Genomic DNA, 23,779 nt, shown 5'->3' on the forward strand with positions numbered 1-23,779 from the left:
CCTGCATGCAAGCTATGTTTTTATAAAGCAGTCTGGACCTTGAAATAACTCTTCTCTCTCTCTCAAGAAATGAAAACCCCATGAAAGCCATTTCCAATGCCACTGATTTATTCATTTAACAAGATGATTTAATACCTAGGCTGTGTGTGTGCGGCACTCTTCTAGGTACTTGGTCCCAGATATGCATCTTAAGAGATGAGATAGAATTTTAGGATTTTAGCATATGCCTTACAAAGCCAAAACATTATTATTATGTCTGCACAATCTTTTTGTAGCCTATCTACCTGCTCATAGTTTAAAATGATCAGGAGTAACAGTGTGGATGTGACCCTAGGAGAGGCTATAATTAATATTTACCCTTAATTCCACCTCATACCAGCTTTAGAGACAAATAGTGTCTTGTTTTCAACTCCTCATACAAGTAATGTTGAGCAACCAGAGCCCCTCAAAACTGATTCCTAAACTGCTGCAAAGTTTTTGACCTTCTTAAAAGATCTAGGACCAATCAGAAATAAATTATAATCAGGTGAAAAAGAGGATGAGGATGTTAAAAATCCAGACCTGAAAATTCTATTTAAAAACCTACCGATCAAAAATAAATAAATAAATAAAAATAAAAACATCCCCATTGTCTTTTAAATAAAGAATTCAGAGTCTTGGGATAGAATTTTTTTAATGAAATGTTAAATCTGAAACTAGAATTTTATGTAGTTTGGATTATGAAATGAAAATTATATTATTTGGTTTAGCAGGTGCATACTGAATCCTTACTACAAGCTGTATTGGCAAGACATAGTTCTACATTGGAGAAATAAGTGTTATACCCAAATAACTATAATATTAGACAGAAAATATTTGTTCTAATAGAGGGTCTAAAAATGCCATTTAAAACAGATAAAGAAAGCACTTATTCCTGTTAGGAGGGATTATAAAAGATTAAAGGAAATGTCTCATCCAAAGCCAGTGAAGGGGCAGAAATGTTGGGACATAACAAAACCAACCCAAGTATGTTACAGGCTGCCTTTAGAGACCAGCTAGAAACCCCACCTGACGGGAGTACTGGGGAAAAAGAAATAAATGTAGATGATTTGTAGCAGATCATGGAGACCCCAAAATGTCATTAAAGGAGCAGGGAATTTATTTTGAAGCCAACTAAAAACCATAGAGGGCTTTTGAAACAAGGCATAACGATCAAAACTATCCTAGGGAGGTTAATCTGACACCCATGTATAAATAGATTTTAAAATATCAGAGATAGGAAAACCAATACAGACACTATTGTTGCATCAGGTCACGTGAACCTAGACAACTTATAAGATAGCAGAATCAAAGTAGATGGTCATTCCACAAACATGAAAAAGGACATAGAATCCAGGGAATGGATGCAAAACACCTTGGTGAGGAATGACTAGAACTTGGGGATGCATGTGAGGCAGTGAAAGAGGGAGTCCCAAGATGTTTTGAAGTTCAATGTCTGTGTGCCAGGGAGGCTGACAAAGTTCTTAAAAAGAGAAAGATAAGGTTTGGAGAAAGACGAAAAATAATGTTAATATTTATTAAATAATAAATATTTATTGAGCACTTACTATGTGCCAGGCACTGTTCTGGGAGGTTGAGAGTTATCTTTGATTTTTAAAACACTTTATGTAGAAAAGGCATTGTTCCCAGTCTGTGTAACCCCAAAGTCAGAGCTGGAACCAGTAAGTAGGAGTCAGGTAGGAAGTAAAATACCTGATAAGTGGAGTCTTCCTGATAAGTAGTAAGAGCTCCGTTCTAGGCAGTATTCAAACATAAATTGGATAATAATCTTCTGGGCACCCTGTGACAAGGGATTTCTGACTTAAGAGAGAGGTTAGACTAACCCTTCTTCAAGTTCTCTCCCAATCTTAAGTAAGAGTCTATTCTTTCCTATGATTTAGTCCTATGGGTTCTATTATTTTTTCCTTTGGGTTGTATTATTAATCTCTGGTTTCTCTCAATTATTAAATAAATTACCCAATCTGTCTGCCATTCAGTAAAACTCACACATTTGCATCTGTTATTCTTGAATTATTTTTGGTTAGGGCTCTTCTTTATTAAAAATCTCTACCCAGTAATGTTACCTTTATAGCAATTTAGAATGCTAACCCTGGTAGACTGGGTTATAAATATCAGAGGGGAAAAGGAATTCTTGTGCCTAATAATATTTTTGTTTGGCAGAAGCCCTGCAAATGAGAAATGAATTATCTTGACTTCAATATTGCGATGCAGTTTCTGTATTTTGCAGTAATTCAGAAGAGAAAAAAATATTTCAGAGAGGTTCATTTTGATACAGCATGTTAAAGAGAATAATTATTCTCCAAACCCTGCAAAGCTTTAGATCGGAAACATTTAGCTGTGTTGCGGTTAGAAAAGATGAAAGGAAAGAGAAGAAAAGAAGAGGAGAAAGGAAACCTGTAGTGAGCTCCGGCTATAAGCTATAGTTAAAGCTTTGCATTTCCTGGTGTCTTTTGAAACGTAAAATTCCACAACAAATAGCCCTGTAACGTATAACCAGTATGAAGATTCAATTCAGATTTAAGCACTTTGGTTTGCTTTTGAATCTTGCTATTTTCTGCATTTGTTTTGACTGCTCTCATCATTCAGGATTGACGCTTGGATGGGTGTGTAGGAGGAAGCAGCAGCGGCAGGCTTACAGCTTGCAGACAAAAAAAAATCTGCCTTATCTGATGGCTATTATTGAAAATGCGAGGTGTAGCCTGGGCTGGGTAATGAAGGGGAGCGAGCGAGGGGGAGCAAGGAGCATGGAGCTGCATACTGATGAGTGTAGGAGTACTTGATAAAAAGAATTCTGGCTGCTGGCCGTGCATTGCTCATTGTGGAGTACTCCAACAATCACATAGAACGCAGACCAGCTTAAGCTGACAGCTTGATATGCCTTCTTCTGCTGCCTGGTTTTGGGGGCTGTATGACGTACTGGTCGGTAGTAAAGATTAATATGTAAGAAATGTGGAGCTAGGATCAAGTCATACTCCACAGCCTGCCTGGCAAACTATGTTTTACTTCTGACTTTGCTCTCTCGCTGAGAACATTAATCTGTCAAGCTGGCGGGCTCCTTTGATAGCAACTTTCCCAGGAGCATGATGTGGCAATGCCACCTCTCAGCCCAGGACTACCGCTATTACCCAGTGGACGGCTACTCCCTGCTTAAACGCTTCCCTCTTCATCCTCTTACAGGACCCAGATGCCCCGTCCAAACAGTGGGACAATGGTTGGAAAGCATTGGGCTACCTCAGTACGAGAACCACCTGATGGCTAATGGATTTGACAATGTACAGTTTATGGTAAGACGCTCTCTGTGTCCACGGAGCTGCCTTTTGTCTGTCTTTGCTTCTTATGTGTCTTACATGGCTCAGAGGCAGCCTGATTTGCACCAAAACCGGTCAATTTATATATGTAACTGCATCAGAAAATCGGATGCCCTTAGGACGGAACTTACTGTGTACATATAGACACTTGCCGAAAAATGAGGTCTATAGGCATCCATATACATATGTATTATGTGAATGAACCGGTGAGAGTACTATTTATAGGCAGTGAAGGAAGATTAACATTTATGTTCTCCCTGTCATTCTTTGTGATTTTTATAAATTTGTCATCTCAGAATACCCAGTTAGATTATAGCACTCTTCAGTTAATTCTAGATTCCTAAAACATGTTCTTTCATGTGAGCATCAGCATTTAGTGATTAATTAGACAATTTGTTATGTTTACGGTGTGAAGATTATTTTTTCCTGGTAATTGTTCGATAAGCAGTTTAAATTATGTGGACGACCTTTAGTTTGCTAGCCAGCTGCTTCAGATGGCCAGTTATGGAGAACATTCACTTACTTACACATGCTGATAGAAGAGCACTGAAGTGTTATTTATTACTTTAGATAAAAAAAACAAACACTTCCATCAACTACCTGTCAGTATTTAGAAAGAGAGGCTGATGGACTAAGTACATTCATGTATTCTGAGTACTGGTCTGCATGCAGTCTAGACCCGGTGTGTGCAAACTTCTCACTGTGATGAATATAGGTGAGGAAGGAGGGTGGGGAAATGTGCAGACCCATAATACAGCTTTCTAATCATTCATATACCTCCCCCGGTGCTCATCAGTTTCCCTTGTTAAGCTACGTCACAGTCCTTATTACCTTTCCTTGCTTTTAAGTTCTCATCACACGTATTACTGATCCCTAAATTTAGAGAGAGCTGCATAATATAAGCATGGAGCACACAAATGGCTTGCAGAAATAATTAATAGCTATTTCTAAATAAAATGCTGGGGCAGACACCTGAAGCTTATTAATGCCAGAATTGATAACAAAATATGAGGGCTAGTTAGGTTTTTTAAATTTCTATTTGAGATTATTTTTCTCCAAGCTTAACTTGACTATTATGATTTTTAAAATTAGTAAAATTGTTAAACTTCTGCCTCTTTTCCTAAAAAGTGTATGCTCCATGAGCTTTTGTAAAAAGCTACATAAATGTAGTAAGACATATGAGCCCTAAGTAACTGTATACAGAGAACTCTTTATGGACCTGTTTTTTATAATGGAATATGCAGCTACTGTTATTTATCTCAGGTTGAAGAGAACTGTCACTGATTAGACAGACCAGATATCATGGGTATTGAAATAGGGAAAAAGTGAAATTTCCTCGGTTGCTATGACAGTGTTAGGACACTGAGCAGATTTAGGACAGACTTAGGACACTAAACAGAGAACACTATGAATTCGGGGAACTATCAAACAGAATGAAAGTCTTTTCATAGTTATTTATATTTACTGCACATTTTGATGTCTTTATTCTTTCTCTCTGTCTCTGCCTGAGATAAGACTTTCTCATTCCCACTCCTCAAACCCTTGTCCAAATTTATTCTGGCCCCATGAGAAGCTAGGTAGGTCTCTGGATTCTCTAGATTATTTGGCTACTTCCAAATATTTTAATTCAGCATAATTTTCCTCTGAATACTGGACACAATTGAGCAAATATAACCCCTTTTTGAAAGCCCGAAACTGAAAGGTTAATCAAACAGTTTTCAAATAAGCATCTTGAGGTCGTAAAGCAACATTCAGGAATGAATTATGTATAAGTACTTCAAAATGTATCTGGGGGTCCAAAATCCTGGGTATATGTGACAAAACCAAGCTCTGACTTTCTCCATAGGCTATTGTCTTTATTTTTGCAATTCTAAGTTGTATATGTAATTTTCCAGAAAATGAGAAAACATAGTTAATTCAGATGAGTCAATCAAATACTTTCTTCATGAGACAGAATTAATTAAAAAAGAAAAAAACTTTGATCATTTAGAGAGGTAATTATGAAAATTGAACAAACCATAAAATAGTATCATCAATTATTGCTTTATATGCTACTATACACTATTTATTTGCTACTAGTATCATGAAAATTAGTTTTTACCTTTATAAAAATTATTTATTGATTTCCATAATCTGATTTATTTAATTATGAATTTAGTTAAAGTATACTAATATGATCAGCCCACTTTAAGAAACAGGTTTCGTTAATGGGGTGAAAAATCTTTTAGACCTGCTTAGTCTCCACTCAGTATCATATTCTAGCTTTTATTTTTCTTGAAGCACATTCTGACCTGCATTTATTCATCCTGTTGCCTAAGCAACAAGCACCACATTCCCATTAACTGTGATGTAGTGCAGGTCTTATTAGCTTCTTAGAACAAGACAGTAGAGACATCAAAAGGATATAATTAATGTTGCTTGAAACTTCATTGTACATCCATGCATAGATATACTTTATTTAGGAAACATTCTCAAGCGTTAACTTTTCATTTAATCAATATTCCATTAATGAATATTTTAAAGGATCCATATAAGTGACTTTCAAAGTATTTATTGAAAGCTTTAAAAAAATTTTACTAACTCTGTTCTACATACTCTCACACATAAATACAATATATGGATGATTTATCCACAGGGCTTTGATTAACTTTAATAAAGATTTCTTACATCAGTTCCTAGACATAGTTAGAAAAGCAGGACCTCCATTTATTTTTGTGTATCTATCAATTATTGCTTCCCCTTTGGGCTCTTAATATTTATCCTTGATTTTACTGCTGTATGAATTTTTTTTCAGTATCTGAAAATCAGAATTCCAAACTTTTTCTTTATGTACCTGGTCCTGGTTTGCTGATATTTGTGCACACGGTTCTGACTTTCCTGTATCCTTAAATATATAAAATAAGTGGAAATTGATAAAATTTAAAGAATAACTACAAAACTACATCAGGTCACCTAAGACTTTGGGAGAGTTTGATCTATGTTGCAAACAAAAGCTCCTTCAACACGGAATCCTTCCTCAGAAGACTTAACCAAGCCCTACTTACCTGTTCATCCCCTCTAAGTCATATATGGTCAGCTCCCTCCTAGTGAAGCATGTGCTACTCACTAGCCTCTGGGAATGCTGCTGGGTCCTAAAATATGTCTATGTTTCAACATTTTTTTTTAAACCAAGGAGTTTAGGTATGAAGTGTTTAGTATACAAAACGTACATGCTTCTTTACTTCTTATTATATATATTTCTATCATCATCTCTTTTTTCCAAGTCTGATGACTGCTTCCTAAATTTTAAGTCTCAAACTATCTATTCCTCTCTTGATGACTGCTCATTTGTACTCTCCTCTCCCCATCCTGGACAGCTATTTCCTTTCCTTTCCCTCCTTTTTTTTTTTTTTTTTTTCATCCTCAAATGTCTAACTCAATTCCTGCCTTGTTTATGTAGCTTTCCTTAATGACTCTAGTCCCCTGGAGCCTCTCTTTTCTCTGCACTCATATAGTGGTTGTATTTGGTATGAAAAATTACATTTGGCATGCCATTATTCACTCTCTAGAATTAGAAGTTAAGTTTTCGCTCATATATATCTTGTCTCTCCCACTAGACTAGAAACTCTTCAAGTCCACATTCTGTGTATTCAATTCTCTGGTCTTTCTCACAACTCCTAATAATTCTGTGTACATAGACATCACCCCATAACAACTGGATGCACAGCAGACTGTTGTAGATGGATTTCCAGCCTCGTTTTTTAAATTGGAAGCCTTGTGGGGCACCGGGGTGTCTCAGTTGGTTAAGCGACTGCCTTCAGCTCAGGTCATGATCCCAGGGTCCTGGGGTCGAGCCCCACATCAGGCTCCCTGCTCGGCAGGAGGCCTGCTTCTCCCTCCCCCACTCCCCCTGCTTGTGATCCCTCTCTTGCTGTCTCTCTCTCTCTCTCTCTCTCTCTGTCAATCAAATAAATAAACAAAATCTTTAAAAAATAAATAAATAAATCGGAAGCCTTGTTTTGCCAGTGGAACATGGAACATTAGTACCCTTCATTCATTCATGCAACAGACTCTCCTTAAACATTTCATATGTGCTGGGAATGCTCTCAGACCTATCAGATTATTTGCATGCACATTAGACACTCTTTCCTTCATGTGCTCCCACACACAGGTACACACATAACATTCTATCACAGAGATCTTGCCCCTCATCCTTTTATATAATCACCATCCCTCAGCATATTCCTTACTAAAAATTGTTTTTTCAGCAGCAAATTACAGTAGGCAATGGAAGAGATAAAATCTATCATAGCAGGGAGTAAAGATAGATAAAGATACTGATACTGTTAACAACAAAACACTGACAGTGTTAATGGTAGATTTATGGTCCAAAAACTGAATTAAGAAGTTTGTATTATTGGAGGAGGACTGACTCATAGCCTCACCAGGATAACTAGCTGACAGTTATATTTGTAAAGTCTAATCAAAAAGGGGGAAGAATGAAATTATACCAACTCTTTTTTTTTTTTTTTTTTTTTAGCATTTCCTGTGTTTCTAGCAGTTGCCATCTAGGTTGGCTTAGGATGCTTTGACCATTATTAAGATGTCCAAAATGCAGCCTTTACAGAGTAAAAAATAAAATAATTCCAGGAGCCCTATGTGATTTGGCATTTTTATACACTTGGGTGGGTAGCATTCATAAAGGACTTGCTGAAGGTCAGAGTGATGCTGAAGAGTGGAGCCACAGAGCTCTTGGAAGTCATCCATTTGGACAAAAGATTTAAGGAAGATTGATCTTATAAGTATTTAGCTGAAATTTTCTTTTCCATTTTTGTGGTGCATTTTACATGCTAATGTACTTACTTCTCTTTTCCTCTTTTATATAACTTTTCTGTAATAAGAGCACCATTTGCAGTTGACCTGATAAAGTGACCTTTTAAGTGTCTTAGCAGCATATCATGACCCAAGAAAGAAGTTAAACTTGTGAAGCAAAAAAATAAATTGTCCCTAAAGGGTAAGCCTAATAACACCCAAGATGATTTCTTGTTTCAAACATTGCTTAAGAAAATTTTATAAAGTTACTGAGATTTAAAGATCCAAGAGAAAAAAATACCTGCCACACTCCCCACACCATCCCGTTCCTGAAACAGTCTAGGCTCTGAAGTGGGTGGCTTTATGGTGAATGTGCAGCTATCATTTTACAAACTCAGTCTAGTCGTTACGCATGCACTTCTGCAACAACAAAAATATATATATATTTTTCAACTATGGGCATTTAATATCTGTTGGCATCCAAAAGTCAATGCCAGGAGGGAGTCATTCTTTATCTGGACAACAGCTTAATTACAAATGTAATAGGCAACAGCCTCACAGTAGTGTGAGAGAGAACTCAAGTAAGACTTCTCATTTCCACTGTCTTGCTTCTCTATGATTCGGTTTACTCATCTGTAAAATCAATCTAATGAGGGATCTAGGAGAAATGTTCTTTGGACTTGTTATTTAATATTTTGAGCTCTTTAAAGTTACAGGGTACAATATTGGTGGTGGCAGAGCTGTTAATTGTTCTTGTAGATCTCATTAGCCTTGGAAGGACACTGATTGCTTGTGCAGTGGAAAGTCAGAAATGAGGGCATGTTCAGGGATGACCGTCTTAGAAGAATGGCTTTCAGAAAAAAACATTAGCTGCAGTTCTAATCTGGTGATAGTGAGGAGGCCTTTTCTTCCATCTGGAAGTTACTCCAGTTACATTTTTAAGCATTAAAATAAGCTGCCCCATTTTCTAATAATGCAGTACTACAACTCCCATTACTAACTCATGCTCACATGAATTGGTCTTTAATTTAGTCATGCAGCACATTTGCATAATTTCATCTCCAGTATTGCTTTAAATGACCAGATATTTGGGAAGAGGAATTTACTTCATGAATCAGAAAACTTATTCAAGCTGCCGAATTATGGACTAATTTTAAGAAATCCAGCCACAATCAAATTTTTTGCTTCTTTAAAAAGACGGATCTCTCAAACAAGTGTTCACAGGCAATGACCTCCATTTTCTCACTTCTAGTCACCTCCTTAACCCCTGTAATCCTGTCTGCTTCCCAGCTCTTCTGCTAAAATTGTTCTCTTTGAAATCAGCTGTGACCTGCTTCTTGCCAAATCCCAGCCCCCTTTCTTCTCATTGCATTTCTCTCGCCCTCTTTACGGTGTCTTATTTTCACCCCTCACTCCTTATTGATATTCACTCCCTTATTGATAATTATTGGGTTCTGTGACATTACACTGTCCTTCCAGTCATCCCTGTTCTCTGATTCTCCTCCTGCCTCTAAATGTGCATGGTGCTCTACCTGTCCATCCATTGGAGAGACTGTAGTTCTCATGGATCCATAGCTGTCCTACTCTCCCTCTTTCTACCTGGCTTCCAGTGCGGCCCCACTACTCAATAAACATTTCCATATACATCTATGCATGCAAAGCATTCAGCACAGACTTGGCAAAGAACAAATGCCCAACAAATGTTAAGTATTACTGCAGCTAGAGTGCTCTTTCTAAAGCACACGTTTGCTTTAGCACTACCCTGCTTAAAATAATTCAGTGATTCTCAATTACCTATGGGAGATTATGTTTCCAAAATCCTTAATATGGCTTTCATATTCAGGATCCTTTATGACCTGCCCAGCCCCAATTTATTTTTCAGCCTCTTCTGTTACCATTTTCCCTCTTTACAGTTCTAGAGAACTGTGTATTTATCTTTCATTGCCTGGCCTTTTGCACATGCTGCTCTCTGCCAAGAATGACCTTCCTTCCCCTCTTAACTCCTCTTTATCCTTTGTTCTTAGCCTAATTGTCACTTCTTTTAGCTGTCACCTTTTCCCTGGCCCTCCAAGTATGGGTCAAGAACCCTTTTTCTGGAGTTCCCTTTCTTACTACTTATTTTACTGTGCCATATTACCTATTTACTTGCCCACCCACCCCTACCACTTCTCCCACACACAAATTGTAGAACAGGGGTCAGCAAACTTGCTCTCTCAAGGGCCAGATAGTAAATATTTTTAGGCTTTGAAAGTGGTCTCTGTTGCAACTATTCAACATGCTGTTGTAGTATAAAAGTGGCCATAGACAATATGTAAATAATGGATGTGGCTGTGTTCCAATCAAACTTTATTTACAAAAAGCAGGCAGATTTGGTCAAAGAGCCATAGTCTGCTGTCCACACACTTGATTATTTTTAACTCCTTGAGAATTAGAAATATGTTTTGACCCCCTGTATCTCCAGGGACAAGTCATGGCTTACACATGTAGACACAGTAAGTGTTTGATGAAAGGAGGAAGGAAGAAAGCAAATAAGGATGAAGGAAAGGAAGAAAAGAAAGAAGGAAAGAGAAAGGGAGTGAAGGAATCTGGCAGGTGGCTACAACAAGGTTCCTGAAGGCCTGTTCAGTTTAAAGAGAACCTGGTCAATAGCTAAGGATATTCAGAGCAAGAGCCAGCCTTCAGGAGTCTCCTAAGAGCTGAAGAGGGTGTTTTTGCTCGAACCAATCAGACGGGAGTATATTTTCAGCAAGAGCCCTGCACAGGCATAGGAACTAGAAAAACACAGCTGCAAAGGGAGCCTGTTGTTCACTCTCTTTGGAATTCCTTTCTCTTCCTTCTTCACCTAATTATGCAGCATTGTTCATGATTCAACTTAAGCATCACTTCCTCCAGGAAGTATTTCCTTATACCACCCTGTCATCTGGCTGGCGTAATCACTCTGTCTCTGGGCACCCCTGGCACCCTGCCCTTAGCCCTGTGCTAATCTCTATTATATTGCATTGCAATTATATGTTCAGATGTCTGCCTCCCACCCTAGAAAGTGAGTTCCTTTAGAAGCAGAGATCAGGTCTTATTTATCTCTGTATTCCTAAAACTTGGTGCAGTGCCTGGCATATAGTAGCTTCTGATAAACACTGATTAGATAGATTTAAAGTTCAATTCAGTTCCATATAAATTATCCCATGTAATTCTTACCATATCACTGTCAATAAGTATTGGTATCCCCATATTTATAAATGAAGAGAATTATTATTATATTATTATTATATAGCCTGGGTAACTCTTACTTCAAAAGCCTCAGCTCAGAAGTTCCTTCTGGGGAGTCTTTTACAAATTCTGTTGTGGTATTACTCAACTGTCCTTCACTGGCCTCCCATGGCACCTTATACACACCTTTAATGGAGCAGTCTTATCATACAAGGCTGAATTATCTGCTTCTTTACCTTACTCCTTCCCCTGAGAAAAAGAGCAGTGTTTTGTTCAGTACTATTTTCCTAGCACATAATAGGTCCTTGTATAGTTTGCTAGGCCTGCCATAACAAAATGCCACAAACTGTGTGTGTAAGCAACAAAAATTTATTGTCGCAGTTCTGGAGGCCAGAAATCCAAGATCAAGGTGTTGGCAAGACTGGTTCCTCTGAGGCATGTGAGGGGAGGATCTGTTCTAGGCCTTCACTTGCCAACAGTCTTCTCCCTGTATTTTCACATCACCTTCTCTGTGTGTGTCTGTGTCCAAATTTCCTCTTCTTATAAGGACACCAGTCATATTGGATTAGGGTCCACCCTAATGACCTCATTTTAACTCGATTACCTGTGTAAAGACCTTATCTCCAAATAAAGTCGCATTCTGAGGTACTGGGGGTCAGGACTTCAACATATGAATTTAGGAGGAACACAATTCAGCCCATAGCAGTCCTTAATAAATGTGTGTACAGGAGTATCCTTTACTATCCCTCCTATTGCCAAGTACAGTCCATAATGGTCACACAATAAATATTTGATTAATTGAATTAAACTCAATCTACTTGAGGTTTACATGAGATTTAAAATGTTCAAAGAATCTGATGTTATTCTTTCATCAATGATAAATGCAGTTGCCCTGATCACTTACAGTTTCTCACGCATGGGTAATTGTATACAAGGTCATGCTGCTAGTTAATATGAGAAACACCAAGGCCAGAACTGAGAGCTTCCTACCTCTCTAGCCTTACAGTCTTTCCATTTTACTTTGCAGCTCTGCTGGCCCCTAAATAAATCACATTTACAGGAAATATTTATTTGTTTGCCATCCTTATGGTTGATAACTATTTGGTAGCAAAGCCCAATATAACCAATTTAATAAAATAACTACTGTTTAACAAAAACTTGTTATATATATTTTACATACATTGTATTTACCTCTCCCACAAATATTACGAAGTATGTATTACTATTCCAGTTTTACCAATTACAAAACTTAGAGAGAGACCAAATATCTGGCCCAATGCACTCAAGCTTCAAACCCAGGTCAATCTGAGTCCAAAGGGAAAAAAAATTTGTCAGTAAGTTTTGCTTGGGCGACATAATGTAGGTGAGCTGAGACAGGTATTGGCTCTGAACAAACAAAAGTAGCATAAGCATTCCTTGTTCTTGGAGGGATGATTCAGAGAACCAAGAAGAGAGATGAGAGAGAAGAAAAACCTTGCCTCATGCAGAGATTAGGAAGTCAGACTAAGGAAACTTCCCACTATACACAGGGTTATAAAAAAACATGCACCTCCAAGTCAAGTCTGTCCTCAGACTATGAGACCATCTAAGTGGGAGTCATTCTATGCACACAGGAGATACCGCATCAAACAAGAATAATGTTAATGGAAGACATGACTTACCCTTCTGTATAATCTTTTTTGAAGTGTAATGAGTTGTCATTGTGAGTTGCTATGTATTATTATCCTCCAGAAAACTCAAGCTAAAGAGACACAGAAATAATACCTTCCAGGTCATTGCATACTTGTTGCTGACTTCATCCCAGACTTCCTAATCTGAGAATGTACCATGCACATCATAAACATTGGAAACTATCCATTCATTTAAGAGCATATGATCTAAAAGGGTATTGAGAAACAAGAGCCCTTATGACTCTACTTAGAAGTTATAGAGGCATATTAGGAGAAAAGAAAAATACAATGAATAATTAATCTAGGCCTCTGAATATCAGGCCATTGATTTCTGCCCCTTGAGTCCACAGAATTAAATTTCAGATTGTTAAACTTTTACCTTCTGTCAGACTGAACAAAGATGATTAGGATTCATATCCAAAGCATTGTGGAACATCTTGCATTTATAAGCCAATGTCTGTTTAAATGGTTGGCAAGAAGAATTAGATTTCTCCTTCCAGAGTTTTGAAGGAGATCTGGGAGTAACAGGCCTAGAATCTAGAGTTTCTCAAGTTTATTTGACAGGAGTTATATTATACACTCTTTTATCAGGAAGGAATAATCCTGTAAAGAAGGAGCTGCAAATTTTGTATTCATCAGACCTATAACTATGTAACCCATCCAGTTATCTGCTAGCTCAGAACAAGAGAACTGAAAATACAGGCTGGCCAACATTGACTCCAGAAATCCCCCAATCTTAAAAAAAAAAAAAAAAAAAAAAGCAAGCAGAAGATCATTCATATCAATTCAATAATTTAAGAACTGCTGGATAAATAGTAATGAGGTTCTTTTTGGGGGGGAATGGAATGGAGGGTATGTTATACAGTCAAAAAAAATGTAACCCACTTACTTCCTGGTAATTAATTATGATGTACTAGAAATGAGAATACCATATTAAGTTCCTACTGCACTTTATAGTCTTTAAACTATTATACATATATTATCTCAATTAATCCAGGAGACTAAATAAATTCTATTCTCAGTTCTAGCATAAATGGTGTGACATTGGGTAAGCCTTCTTTTCTGCAATCTCTGAACAAGCTCAGCTATAACCTAATTTTTTTCAAAACCTGCCGTTAATCCTATGTCTATTCTGGATTCTCTTCTTCCCTTCAAAACCAAGCTTCTCCAAAGAAATGTCTACACTTGCTGGCTTACTCTTCAATTCAATACAGTCAGGCCTTGATAAATTAGCCTTTGTCAACATCCTGAAATTATTTATAAATGGTGACTAATGAACTCTTAATTCTCCAAAGTACACTATAGTCTTTCTAGTCCTTATTTACTTCATCTTTCTGTGGTCTTTGTTTCTGTTGACCACTTGTTTCCTCCTTGGCTTCTGTATCCATGGCATCTCCTATTCTAGTAGCCACCTCTTCTCTGGCTCCTTTGTAGACTTCCCTGCCTCTCCATGTCCCCTAGGGTTTAGCCCTTTTCATCTCTTCTCTCTCACTCCACACATTCACCTTAGGCGACCTCACTCACACTCAACAAAGGCAAAAATTTTCTACTTCTGTATTGTATCGACACCTCAACTTCAAAGTGTCTAAAAATGGAAAGATCTTTCCCCAAAACTTTTTCCATGAGAAAGTGATCAATTGAATAGAATGGTGATGAGAGATCAAGTAAAGTGAGACTAGAGAAAGAGCCACCAATTTGGCAATATAGAGGCCACTGGAGAACTTGACAAGAGCACATTCACATAAGGGGTACAGAAGCCATAATGCATTGGGTTAAAGAAGTTAGAGTAGACAACTTTTGAAGGAAGTTTTGCTGAGAATGGGAACACAGAAATAAGCAAGTAGCTAAGGGTGATTTGGAGGTCAAAGGAAGATTTTTTTTTTTTTAAACACGAAAAATTGGAGTCATGTTTGGCTACTAAAAGGAATGATCAGATAGAAATGGAGATACTGATATTGGAGAAGAAAGAAAGATTGAATGAATGAATAAAGGTGAGAGGAGTTGGAATCCAGAGATAAGTAGAGGAATTGTCTTTGATGGGGATGTTCCTATTATAATAGTAAGGTAGACAGAGGATGGGTACTATAATGATTTTTATAGAGAGTGATGAGAATATGAAGGTATATTTGCTCTAGTGGTTTCTATTTTCTAGTGAATTATGAGACAAGAATGTAGAAGATTTGAAGATAGAGGAGATATAGATTCATTTCAGAAAGTGGGCAAGAGAATTTAATAGGAAAATTGAGTAGAACTACAGGATCATGTCAAGGGTTTAGTTGAGATTATGCTCAGTAGGAATTGCAAAGACTACTGCACTTTAAGGTACAGGATTGCTTTCATAGTCTGGCTCCTTCTAGTCTGTGTGAGATCACGGGCTGGTCACTTAACCTCCATGAGCATCAGTTTCCTAAGTGCAAATAAGAGACAGTACTACCTAGTTCACAAGGTAGTGAACCAGTGGTGAGAACCAGATTAAGGCTAGCTGTGTGCTTTCAATAGGTAATGAATCATGATGGTGACAAGCGTGCTTGTTCCATTTAGCTGGCAAGCCACTTTGGAATTACTGACAGCACAATGATACACAGAAATTGCCAAAAGGCTTCATTGCTCTTGCCTTCATAATACACTGGATACAAGGAAAATGCTTACATGAATTATGCTAGAAACAGCAAAATACTTATAACCCACCTATTTCATGACCTTATATCAAATAACTCTGAAGGATGTTAGAAAGTTATGTCACCTTAATTCACTCTTACTCACCACAGACCCTGATTAATCGACAGTACATACACTCAAAGAACTTAGAGGCCATGCAGTAGTGCATGCTGTTGGCAGAGTACTGTGGGACTTCAGGAGGAGCAAGATGGCGGAGGAGTAGGAGAGTACTGTGGGACTTCCAAGGAACTAGATTGCATTTAGCACTTTCCCTAAGAAACATACTCAAGGACGCCCACCTGCTCACAGCAATAAGATGTTCCCTTAATTAAGGTTGATCAAATTGTGATAATTAATTTTTAGGAGTATATTTAAATATTCAAAAGCCTGGTAGCTTTGTCCTCAAGTATCCCTAACCTATACTTGCATCTAGACTATAAAGTATATGAACAAATACTATGAAGCATATTAACAAACACAGATTATGAAGACTATAGCATTTTAAAATATAAATCTATTTTTAAACCTGCATCTTTCATCCTTTAACATGTGTTAATAATCTAAAGTAGAAAGTAGGTAAGCATTTATGAGGGGGCTCCCAGGAAAATCTTTTTGAATGGATTTCCTGGGAGACTTATCCATTCATTCCTAAGGAAATACCTATTGTATACCTACTGTACTCATCAAACTGCCAACTGTGACAGAGACTACAAAGAGGCATAATACAGGCTCTTGTTAAAGATCCTACAGTCTACTCAGGTAGCTGAGACTGGCATAAGTATGTTAATAGCAGTACACACTCAAATAGCGATAAAGGACAACAGTGTAAGTGTTTTCACAGCATAGAACATAACCATGGGAGAAATAAATGTTAGAATCTATGAATTTCTATGAGTCCTGAAAAGGAGAGAGATGTCTGTGAGCCAGAATGGTCAGGGAAGCTCTCTGAAGGAAATGGGCTTGGATAGGATTTGTGTAAACAGAGAAGAATGGGACCAATGATATAAGATTGAATGAAATCATAAACAAACGTGGTGAGATTGCAAAATGCATGTAGTGTTTGAACAAAAGAAATACTGATCTGGCACAATCCTCGGGATCATGTAATGCCTCTGTGAATGAAAGTGCTACTTACCTGTGAAATCATGGTTCAGATGCTACTCATGCACCAAATGGAAAAACAGCTTAATGATCCATCCTATCTGTGCCCAGATAGGCTCACCCAGATGGCAGCACACACAAGCACATCGCACATACAGACAGCAAAGAAGGATGAGCATAGAAACATCTGTCTGACTGATTGGCCTTCTATTTCCAGGTAATTGTGAAGAAAACAGAGTTACTTGAGTTACATTAACTATTTCTCCAAACAAGCCCATCTGCTGAGGGCTAGTAGGCTCTCAAAGCCAACAGCAATCTGTGTTCAGTAGTTTCATATCATCTGGAATACCCTCCTATCCTCCTAAACTAAATTTATTCACCTGTTAGATCCTTTGCTTCTTCAAAGGTATTCCCTTCTTTATGTTACCAATATCTAAAGAAGTCATCCTCACTTTGGAACCATGACCACTACCAAAACACCTACCAACCTCCTCATCTCTAAAACTCAGCTTGTTTGATTTCAGTTCCAATAATTCAAATGAAGAATCATTTGCTTAGCCGCCACTTTCACGTGCCAGACCTTACGCTGGAGCTCCTAAACGCAAAGACTGATGATAATAATGATGATAATAATAATGATAATAATTTAAAATGCTTGTATAATGCTTATATCCTAAGTACTGTTCTAAGTATCTTACATATATTAACTATTTTAATTCTTTTGGAATGAATAATATACCTAGCCTCTTTTCTCTTGAAGCTTACAATCTACTGGAGAAACAAACATGAAAACAGACAGATTACTTCAGCACAGTAACTGATTGGAACTATAATTCAGAGTAGAGTGGAAGCATCAAAATGAGTGGTTCAGGCAAGCCTCCACAGAAGGGGTCAGATTTACACTAACTCTTGATGGATTGGGGAAACTCGCAGCCTGACAAAGGCTGAGTGATAGAGCAGCCTCTCAGGTAAATGAAACAGCATGTAATTAGCATGGAGGTACATAACAGGACATCCAGTGGTTTGGGTCCAGTTGGGATACAGGGGGCAAAAACAAAAAGAGGCAATACATAAAACCAGAGAGGTCAACATGGGCCACATCAGGGAGAGTCCATTTTTATTCCAGTCCAACTTAGATCTCCAGGGCCCTGTCTGTGTAACCAAGAATATGTTTATTTCTGTCTTTTGATATGTATGAACCTCTGCTTTTCTTCCCTTCTCTGCACCCTCAGCTCCTTTTAGTTTGATGTGCCTTGAGGAAAGGTCACTGCAGGGTCTTCTCTTCCCTTGTCACCCCGACAGAACCTCCCAGTGAGCACTCAATGTCAGTTGACTGACTGGCTAATCATCAGCATACGGTTGTAGGTGATTATCTTTGCTGCCTGGCAAGGCCAGGTCTGGAGATAGTAATTACATTGGCGTCAGTGGCAACTTCTGGTGTCAGAAATCTTGTTAGAAATCATTTTATTGATACTAATTCAGAAGATTGTTCTCCAGCTCAGGGAAAACAGTGCACATTAAAAAGCTGTAATCAGAGCTTACCATTTCAATAGAAGTCTTCAGAGCCAAAGTCTAGATGCAGAAAATTAAGGTTCCTCAGCTTCCTGTTACCCCACAACTAAGACAATCACAGTACTAAATAGGGTCTTCCTCGTGTCCTAGAGAGCACTCTTGGAAATGAGAAAGGAAGAGGCTTGGCAAAGTGATGAGTGGATGCCCATGACTGGTTAATTATTTGATTATTACCTCACCCTCTTCCAAGAAGGTGACTTACACTAGACACAAGAACAATTTAAACAACTCCATTGTAGCAAGGGAATTTGGACAGATGGATTGACAGAAAAGGACACACTTTTAAAAATTTTATATATATATATATATGACATCAAAACAAATGTACAAATAAAACTTAAATGCAAACAATGTCCTGTATCTTCTCCCCACTCCTAACCTCATTTTCCAGAAACAAATACCTTAAACATTTCTGTGCTTAAATATGTTAAGGAAAAAAAAAAGAAGAAGAAGAAGAAGATAGCAGGAGGGGAAGAATGAAGGGGGGGAAATCAGAGGGGGAGACGAACCATGAGAGACGATGGACTCTGAAAAACAAACTGAGGGTTCTGGAGGGGGGAGGATGGGTTAGCCTGGTGATAGGTATTAAAGCGGGCACGTTCTGCATGTGCATCTTTGTTATGCACAAACAATGAATCATGGAACACTACATCAAAAACTAATGATGTAATGTATGGTGATTAACATAACAATAAAAATTTTTTAAAAAATTTCTGTGCTTAGTGCTTCTGGAAATTATCTCCATATGAGATGCATATGTCCTTAGTTCTCACTCTAGACATCATTTACTGACAGAGTAAATGACATGGGAGGTGAGGATTTAGCTCATTTATACCATCATTTTTTCTCTTTCCTACCTGCCTCCATCCCCAGTAGAGTTGATTGAATCTTGGCCCACAAAGTCAGGTGCTATGAAATATCACTTTTTAATGTATTAAATCAACTTAGTTTTGTCTTCATGCTACAGCTAGTATAAAATTCCACTGCCATCAATATTGGCTTCTGATGTCTTCCCATCACACTAGAGACCCGAGTGTTGCCAGGCAAATAGGGAAACTGTGCTTTGTGGTGGTCCCTGCAGAAGTCTTCATTGTCCAAGCTTGCACTGGTACCATGAAGTACACTGTTTCTCTGCCTCCATGCCCCCCATGGGTTATGGGAATGTTTATCAGGAATGAAAACCCCGTTCCTAGGCTCCTACCCCCACCCTGATGAGGGTGGGCATCAATGATCGAGGCCACACACCATTCACATGGTGAATGAAACATGAGAATTATCCTAGAACTTACCTTTTATTTATTTTTAATGTTTGTTTTCTTTTTCCTGTCATTTCTGATTACTTTTCCTTTCTCTTTCATTTCTGCCTTTATTTGTCCTTAGGTTTTTACAGTCTCCATCATACTATCTATTTTTTCTGACCTACTTTTTCTTAGGGACCCCTTTCCCCAGTCTTCCTGTCCTGAGCTGCACCTATTCTCTGGGACTGCCTCATAGTCATCATTCTGGAACTTTCTTCCTTGCACTCTTAATTGAATCCATTGTTTCTTGGATGTTTTCCTCTCTCTTAATTTGATTTTCTCATACTACTGAAGCATACACTGAAACAACTTTTATTTTTATTTTTTTTTAAAGATTTATTTATTTATTTGAGAGAACGAGAATGAGAGAGAGAGAGAGAGTACATGAGAGGGGGGAGGGTTAGAGGGAGAAGCAGTCTCCTCGCCGAGCAGGTAGCCCGATGCGGGACTCGATCCAGGGACTCCAGGATCATGACCTGAGCCGAAGGCAGTCGTTTAACCGACTGAGCCAGCCAGGCGCCCCCTCAAACAACTTTTAAAAAAAATAGCTGAAAAATACATGACAGGTGAATTTCTAAGCCTTGTGAATCTAAAAATGCCTGTATTCTGATTAATATTGTGGTTTAGTGTGTAATTCCAGGCTGCATCTAATTTTTCTCAGAGCTTAGAAGACATTCCTCCTTTGTCTTATTGCATTTGATGTGGTTGTGAAAAAGTCTGATGTTGATTCCTTGATAGGTGACCTTTTTCCCTCTCAGAAGTTTTTAGGATCTTCTCTTTATCCTTGGTATCCTGATGTGTCACTAACTTGTGACTAAGTGGGTGTCTTTTTCATCCTGTTTCACACTTGTTAGGTACTTTAAATATAAAGATACATTCTGGGAAATTCTCTTCAATTATTTCTTTGGTCATTTCTATCCTTTCATTTCCTCTATTGCCTTTTTGCAGACTTTTACTAGCCAGATATTAGACCTCCTCAGCTGTTTCCGAGTGTCACTTATCCTTTCTCTAACATTTACCGTCTCTTTCTATTTTATCTTATACTCTAAGAGATTTTCAATCTCTAAATTGATTTTTTTTTTTTTTACTTTGGCCATAATACGTTTAAGTTCCCAAAGCCCTGTCTTCTCTATTCCTTTTTCATGGCATCCTTTTCTTTTTCCTCACATGTAACATTGCTTTGAATCTGTCAAGGGATACCAGTTAGAGGGTGGTCATTTTTATTTTGAAATTCTCTCCTTTGAATTATCTATAGAGTTAGTCTTTCTGTTGTGCTTTGTTTTTAGCTTAATCTTTCTCAGTCATACCATAGGCTATCCTTCAGTGACTGGTAGTTTGTGGTTTTCGTTCATATTTCAGGAAGAAGCAGAGGAAAGGCTCACTGGAAGCTCTGTGCACATAGGCACATTTTTTTTTTTTACTTCCAGGCTTCACTTTGTAGTGAGCAGAGGGCCCTTGTAATGATCAGGGTGTCCCAAATACCACCACACTAACTGTTCTTGTTCTCTGAAGAAAGGTTTTTCAGAAATCTTTAGAGAATAAGCATCTATTTTCTTCTTGGCCTGAGGAGAGAGAAAAATGCCTGGTGGGGGGAGGGGGTAGGCAATGAGTGTTGGGGGGAGGGAGGCAACTGTTCTGTACACATGTCGCTATTAATTTGTCCCCATTTTCTGTCCACTTTTCACTCTACCCTCCCTTCTCTCAGGCTGAAACGTCTGGGGTTCCAATGGGCAACCTGGGTTCCTTTTTTCATTCAGGAAACACCCCAGGCTGAAGCTACCTGCACTTCAGTGTACCATTCAATGCTTTTCCATGCTCTTTCTGACTTCTGGATACTTATTGAAACCTCTCATACTCCTATAGCTTTTCTCTAATTGTCTTCATTGTTGTGAGATCATGAGGTTTTTATTCCTTTTCAGATTTTTACTGGGACCTAAGAGGGGGAAAAAAGAAATAAATCAATGGGCTCAGTACACATTTTGAAATAGAAGTCAGGGGCATAGTCACACATTCTCACTTTATTCATTAAAGGACACCAAGTGAGGAAAAAACAGTTGCCTCTAAAAAGCAGTAATAATAGCATGAAACCACAGTTCCTAACGGAGCCCAGACATTTCTTCCATGGAGAAAGAGCAGAGTGCCTTGATGAAAAGGATAGACTCTGCCTAGATTCCAAGCCCAGCCCTGAGACTTACCAGTAGTGTGATCACGGGTAACTTTCGTATTGACTCTGTCCTTCAGTTTCCACATGTGGAAATAGGTATGACGGTAACTGCATATTAACCCCATTTGATTATCCTTCAGGTGAGGTTTATTAGTCTGTCCATGAACAGCAAGCTCAAGTGTTAGTCATCATCATCACTATTATCATCCCAATGTCAGGATGAGGAGGCAGAGAAGTAGAGCTGCTGCAGTAATATCATGTCCTTCTAAGCACAGTCAGCCTGGTGTAAACCAACTTTTGGGCATCTCTAGTTCAGTCACAAGTTTTCTAGCTTTTCTTGCCCTGGAATCCTGATGGAAGTGATGGCACAGACATTCATTCAAAAAATGTCAGTGGGCCACTATAAACATGATTGTGCACATGGACTATTACCTTTGCAGCAACCTCTTGAATTAAGGAGACGAGAAATGAGAGGTTATGAGGCCAACAGCACTGTGGCTGTTTAGCAGAGGAAATAAGCAAATATCATAGGAAGCTTTCTTGAAGGTTCAGATGAAGTTGTTTGAAGGAAAGGGATGGTTCCCACTTTTGTGATGAAAGGGCTAGAACTGAGTGTGGCGATGTACTCAGGTTTGTGTGACCGTGGTAACTTCTGGAAAATTGAAATAAATACACAAAGAAACCATATAACAATACATGATTTGCCATGAATTTTGGCTTAAATTTCCAGCCCTGAGTCCTCTTCGAAATATCATTCCTCAAACTCAAACAATGGTAAAAACAAAACAAACCAAAACTACCTTACCTCCTATGAGTGGCCATTCGGCTTTATTCTACTTGATCCCCACAACAACTTTTTGAAGTAGATGATAATAATTCTCTTTTAATAGATGAGCAAACACAGGAGCAAACTCAGGTTCAGAGAAGATAAGTAACCCATGACTGATAAGTAGAGGCACCCATTTACAAGCCCGGGTGCATTATCATTGCTTTTATTTTTTTAATATATATATTTTTAATACTATTCAGCTGTAACACCTCCTTTTTATTGCACTATACTTATTGCCTTCCATTACTCACCTTTGAAATAAAAATCATATTCCCAGTTTTATACCTAATCTAACCCCTCAATCATTCACTATATTTAGAATTCTGCATTACTTTTTCTAAGTCTTTCCTCCCATTTCTTCCTCCTAGCTCATGTTTTTAACCAATGTGATTTCCACTTGCCAATGCACCTTCCCGTTGAGACTCCCTGTCCTTCTGTCCTCTGAGGGCTCCTCATCTGGCTTTTTTTTCCCCAGCTTTCACCTGGGTGCTCCCCTTTCCCTCATTCTGCAGCCTCCAGAGAGGCCCACATTTCACCTCCTCCTCTCAGCCCCAACACTAGTTGCAGTTCAGCATTTTTGCTTCCCACCAACATTTTCTGTTGCTATGGAAACCAAGAGGCAGTTCTGGAAGGAGGGGGAGTCTTGGAGCGCAGTCACTGCTGGCCTTGGTGTAGGAGGGAGATGGTAGGCAGCTGGGGTAGGGGGAGGAGAAGAGGAGAGTCTAGAGAACTCAGGATCTGAACCCAACCAGTTCCTGATGGAGAAAGGGACTTCTCCACTCCCTCGATGAGATAAAGAGAAGGCAGGGGGAGAGCAGCCCAGTGCTGGGGCTGGCTTAGCAGCTGCATCTTTCGGATGGTTGAACAGGAGGCTGAGTGGGCGGCCCCCCGTGGTGACAGAGCCTGGTTCCCAGGCTGCTTGTAATCTGTCCTTAATTTGCCACTGAGGAAGTTAACTTTATGTAGGTAGCTAAGAAAAAGGAAGGCTCAGGGGAGCCATCATCACAGAAAATAAATATGCTCCCATTATTAATGAAGTAACAGGATAATATACAATCTCAGAAGATGATGAGACGGGGAGAAATGGCCTGTATCTAATGAAAAGTTTAAGCTAAAAATTAGGAGAAAGAGCTTTACAGAAA

At 38.5% G+C, this 23,779-nt stretch overlaps 1 protein-coding gene across 13 annotated transcripts in view; it reads left to right on the forward strand.

Annotated features, from left to right (window-relative positions):
* Positions 1-23,779, forward strand: part of ANKS1B (ankyrin repeat and sterile alpha motif domain containing 1B) — a 1,116,839-nt gene that overhangs the window by 721,466 nt on the left and 371,594 nt on the right. For 8 of the 13 annotated variants that reach the window (XM_021687348.2, XM_021687347.2, XM_021687349.2 and 5 more), the window contains exon 1: positions 2,883-3,323. In XM_021687348.2, coding sequence (XP_021543023.1) covers positions 3,120-3,323 — 204 coding nt within the window. In that variant the 5' untranslated portion in view covers positions 2,883-3,119. Of the gene's footprint in view, positions 1-2,882; positions 3,324-23,779 lie in introns of those variants that run through there. The other 5 variants (XM_021687341.2, XM_021687343.2, XM_021687344.2 and 2 more) reach the window with 1 other exon arrangement.

This window comes from Neomonachus schauinslandi, chromosome 5, assembly GCF_002201575.2.
Source record: "Neomonachus schauinslandi chromosome 5, ASM220157v2, whole genome shotgun sequence".
In the NCBI taxonomy this organism is placed as follows: domain Eukaryota; kingdom Metazoa; phylum Chordata; class Mammalia; order Carnivora; family Phocidae; genus Neomonachus; species Neomonachus schauinslandi.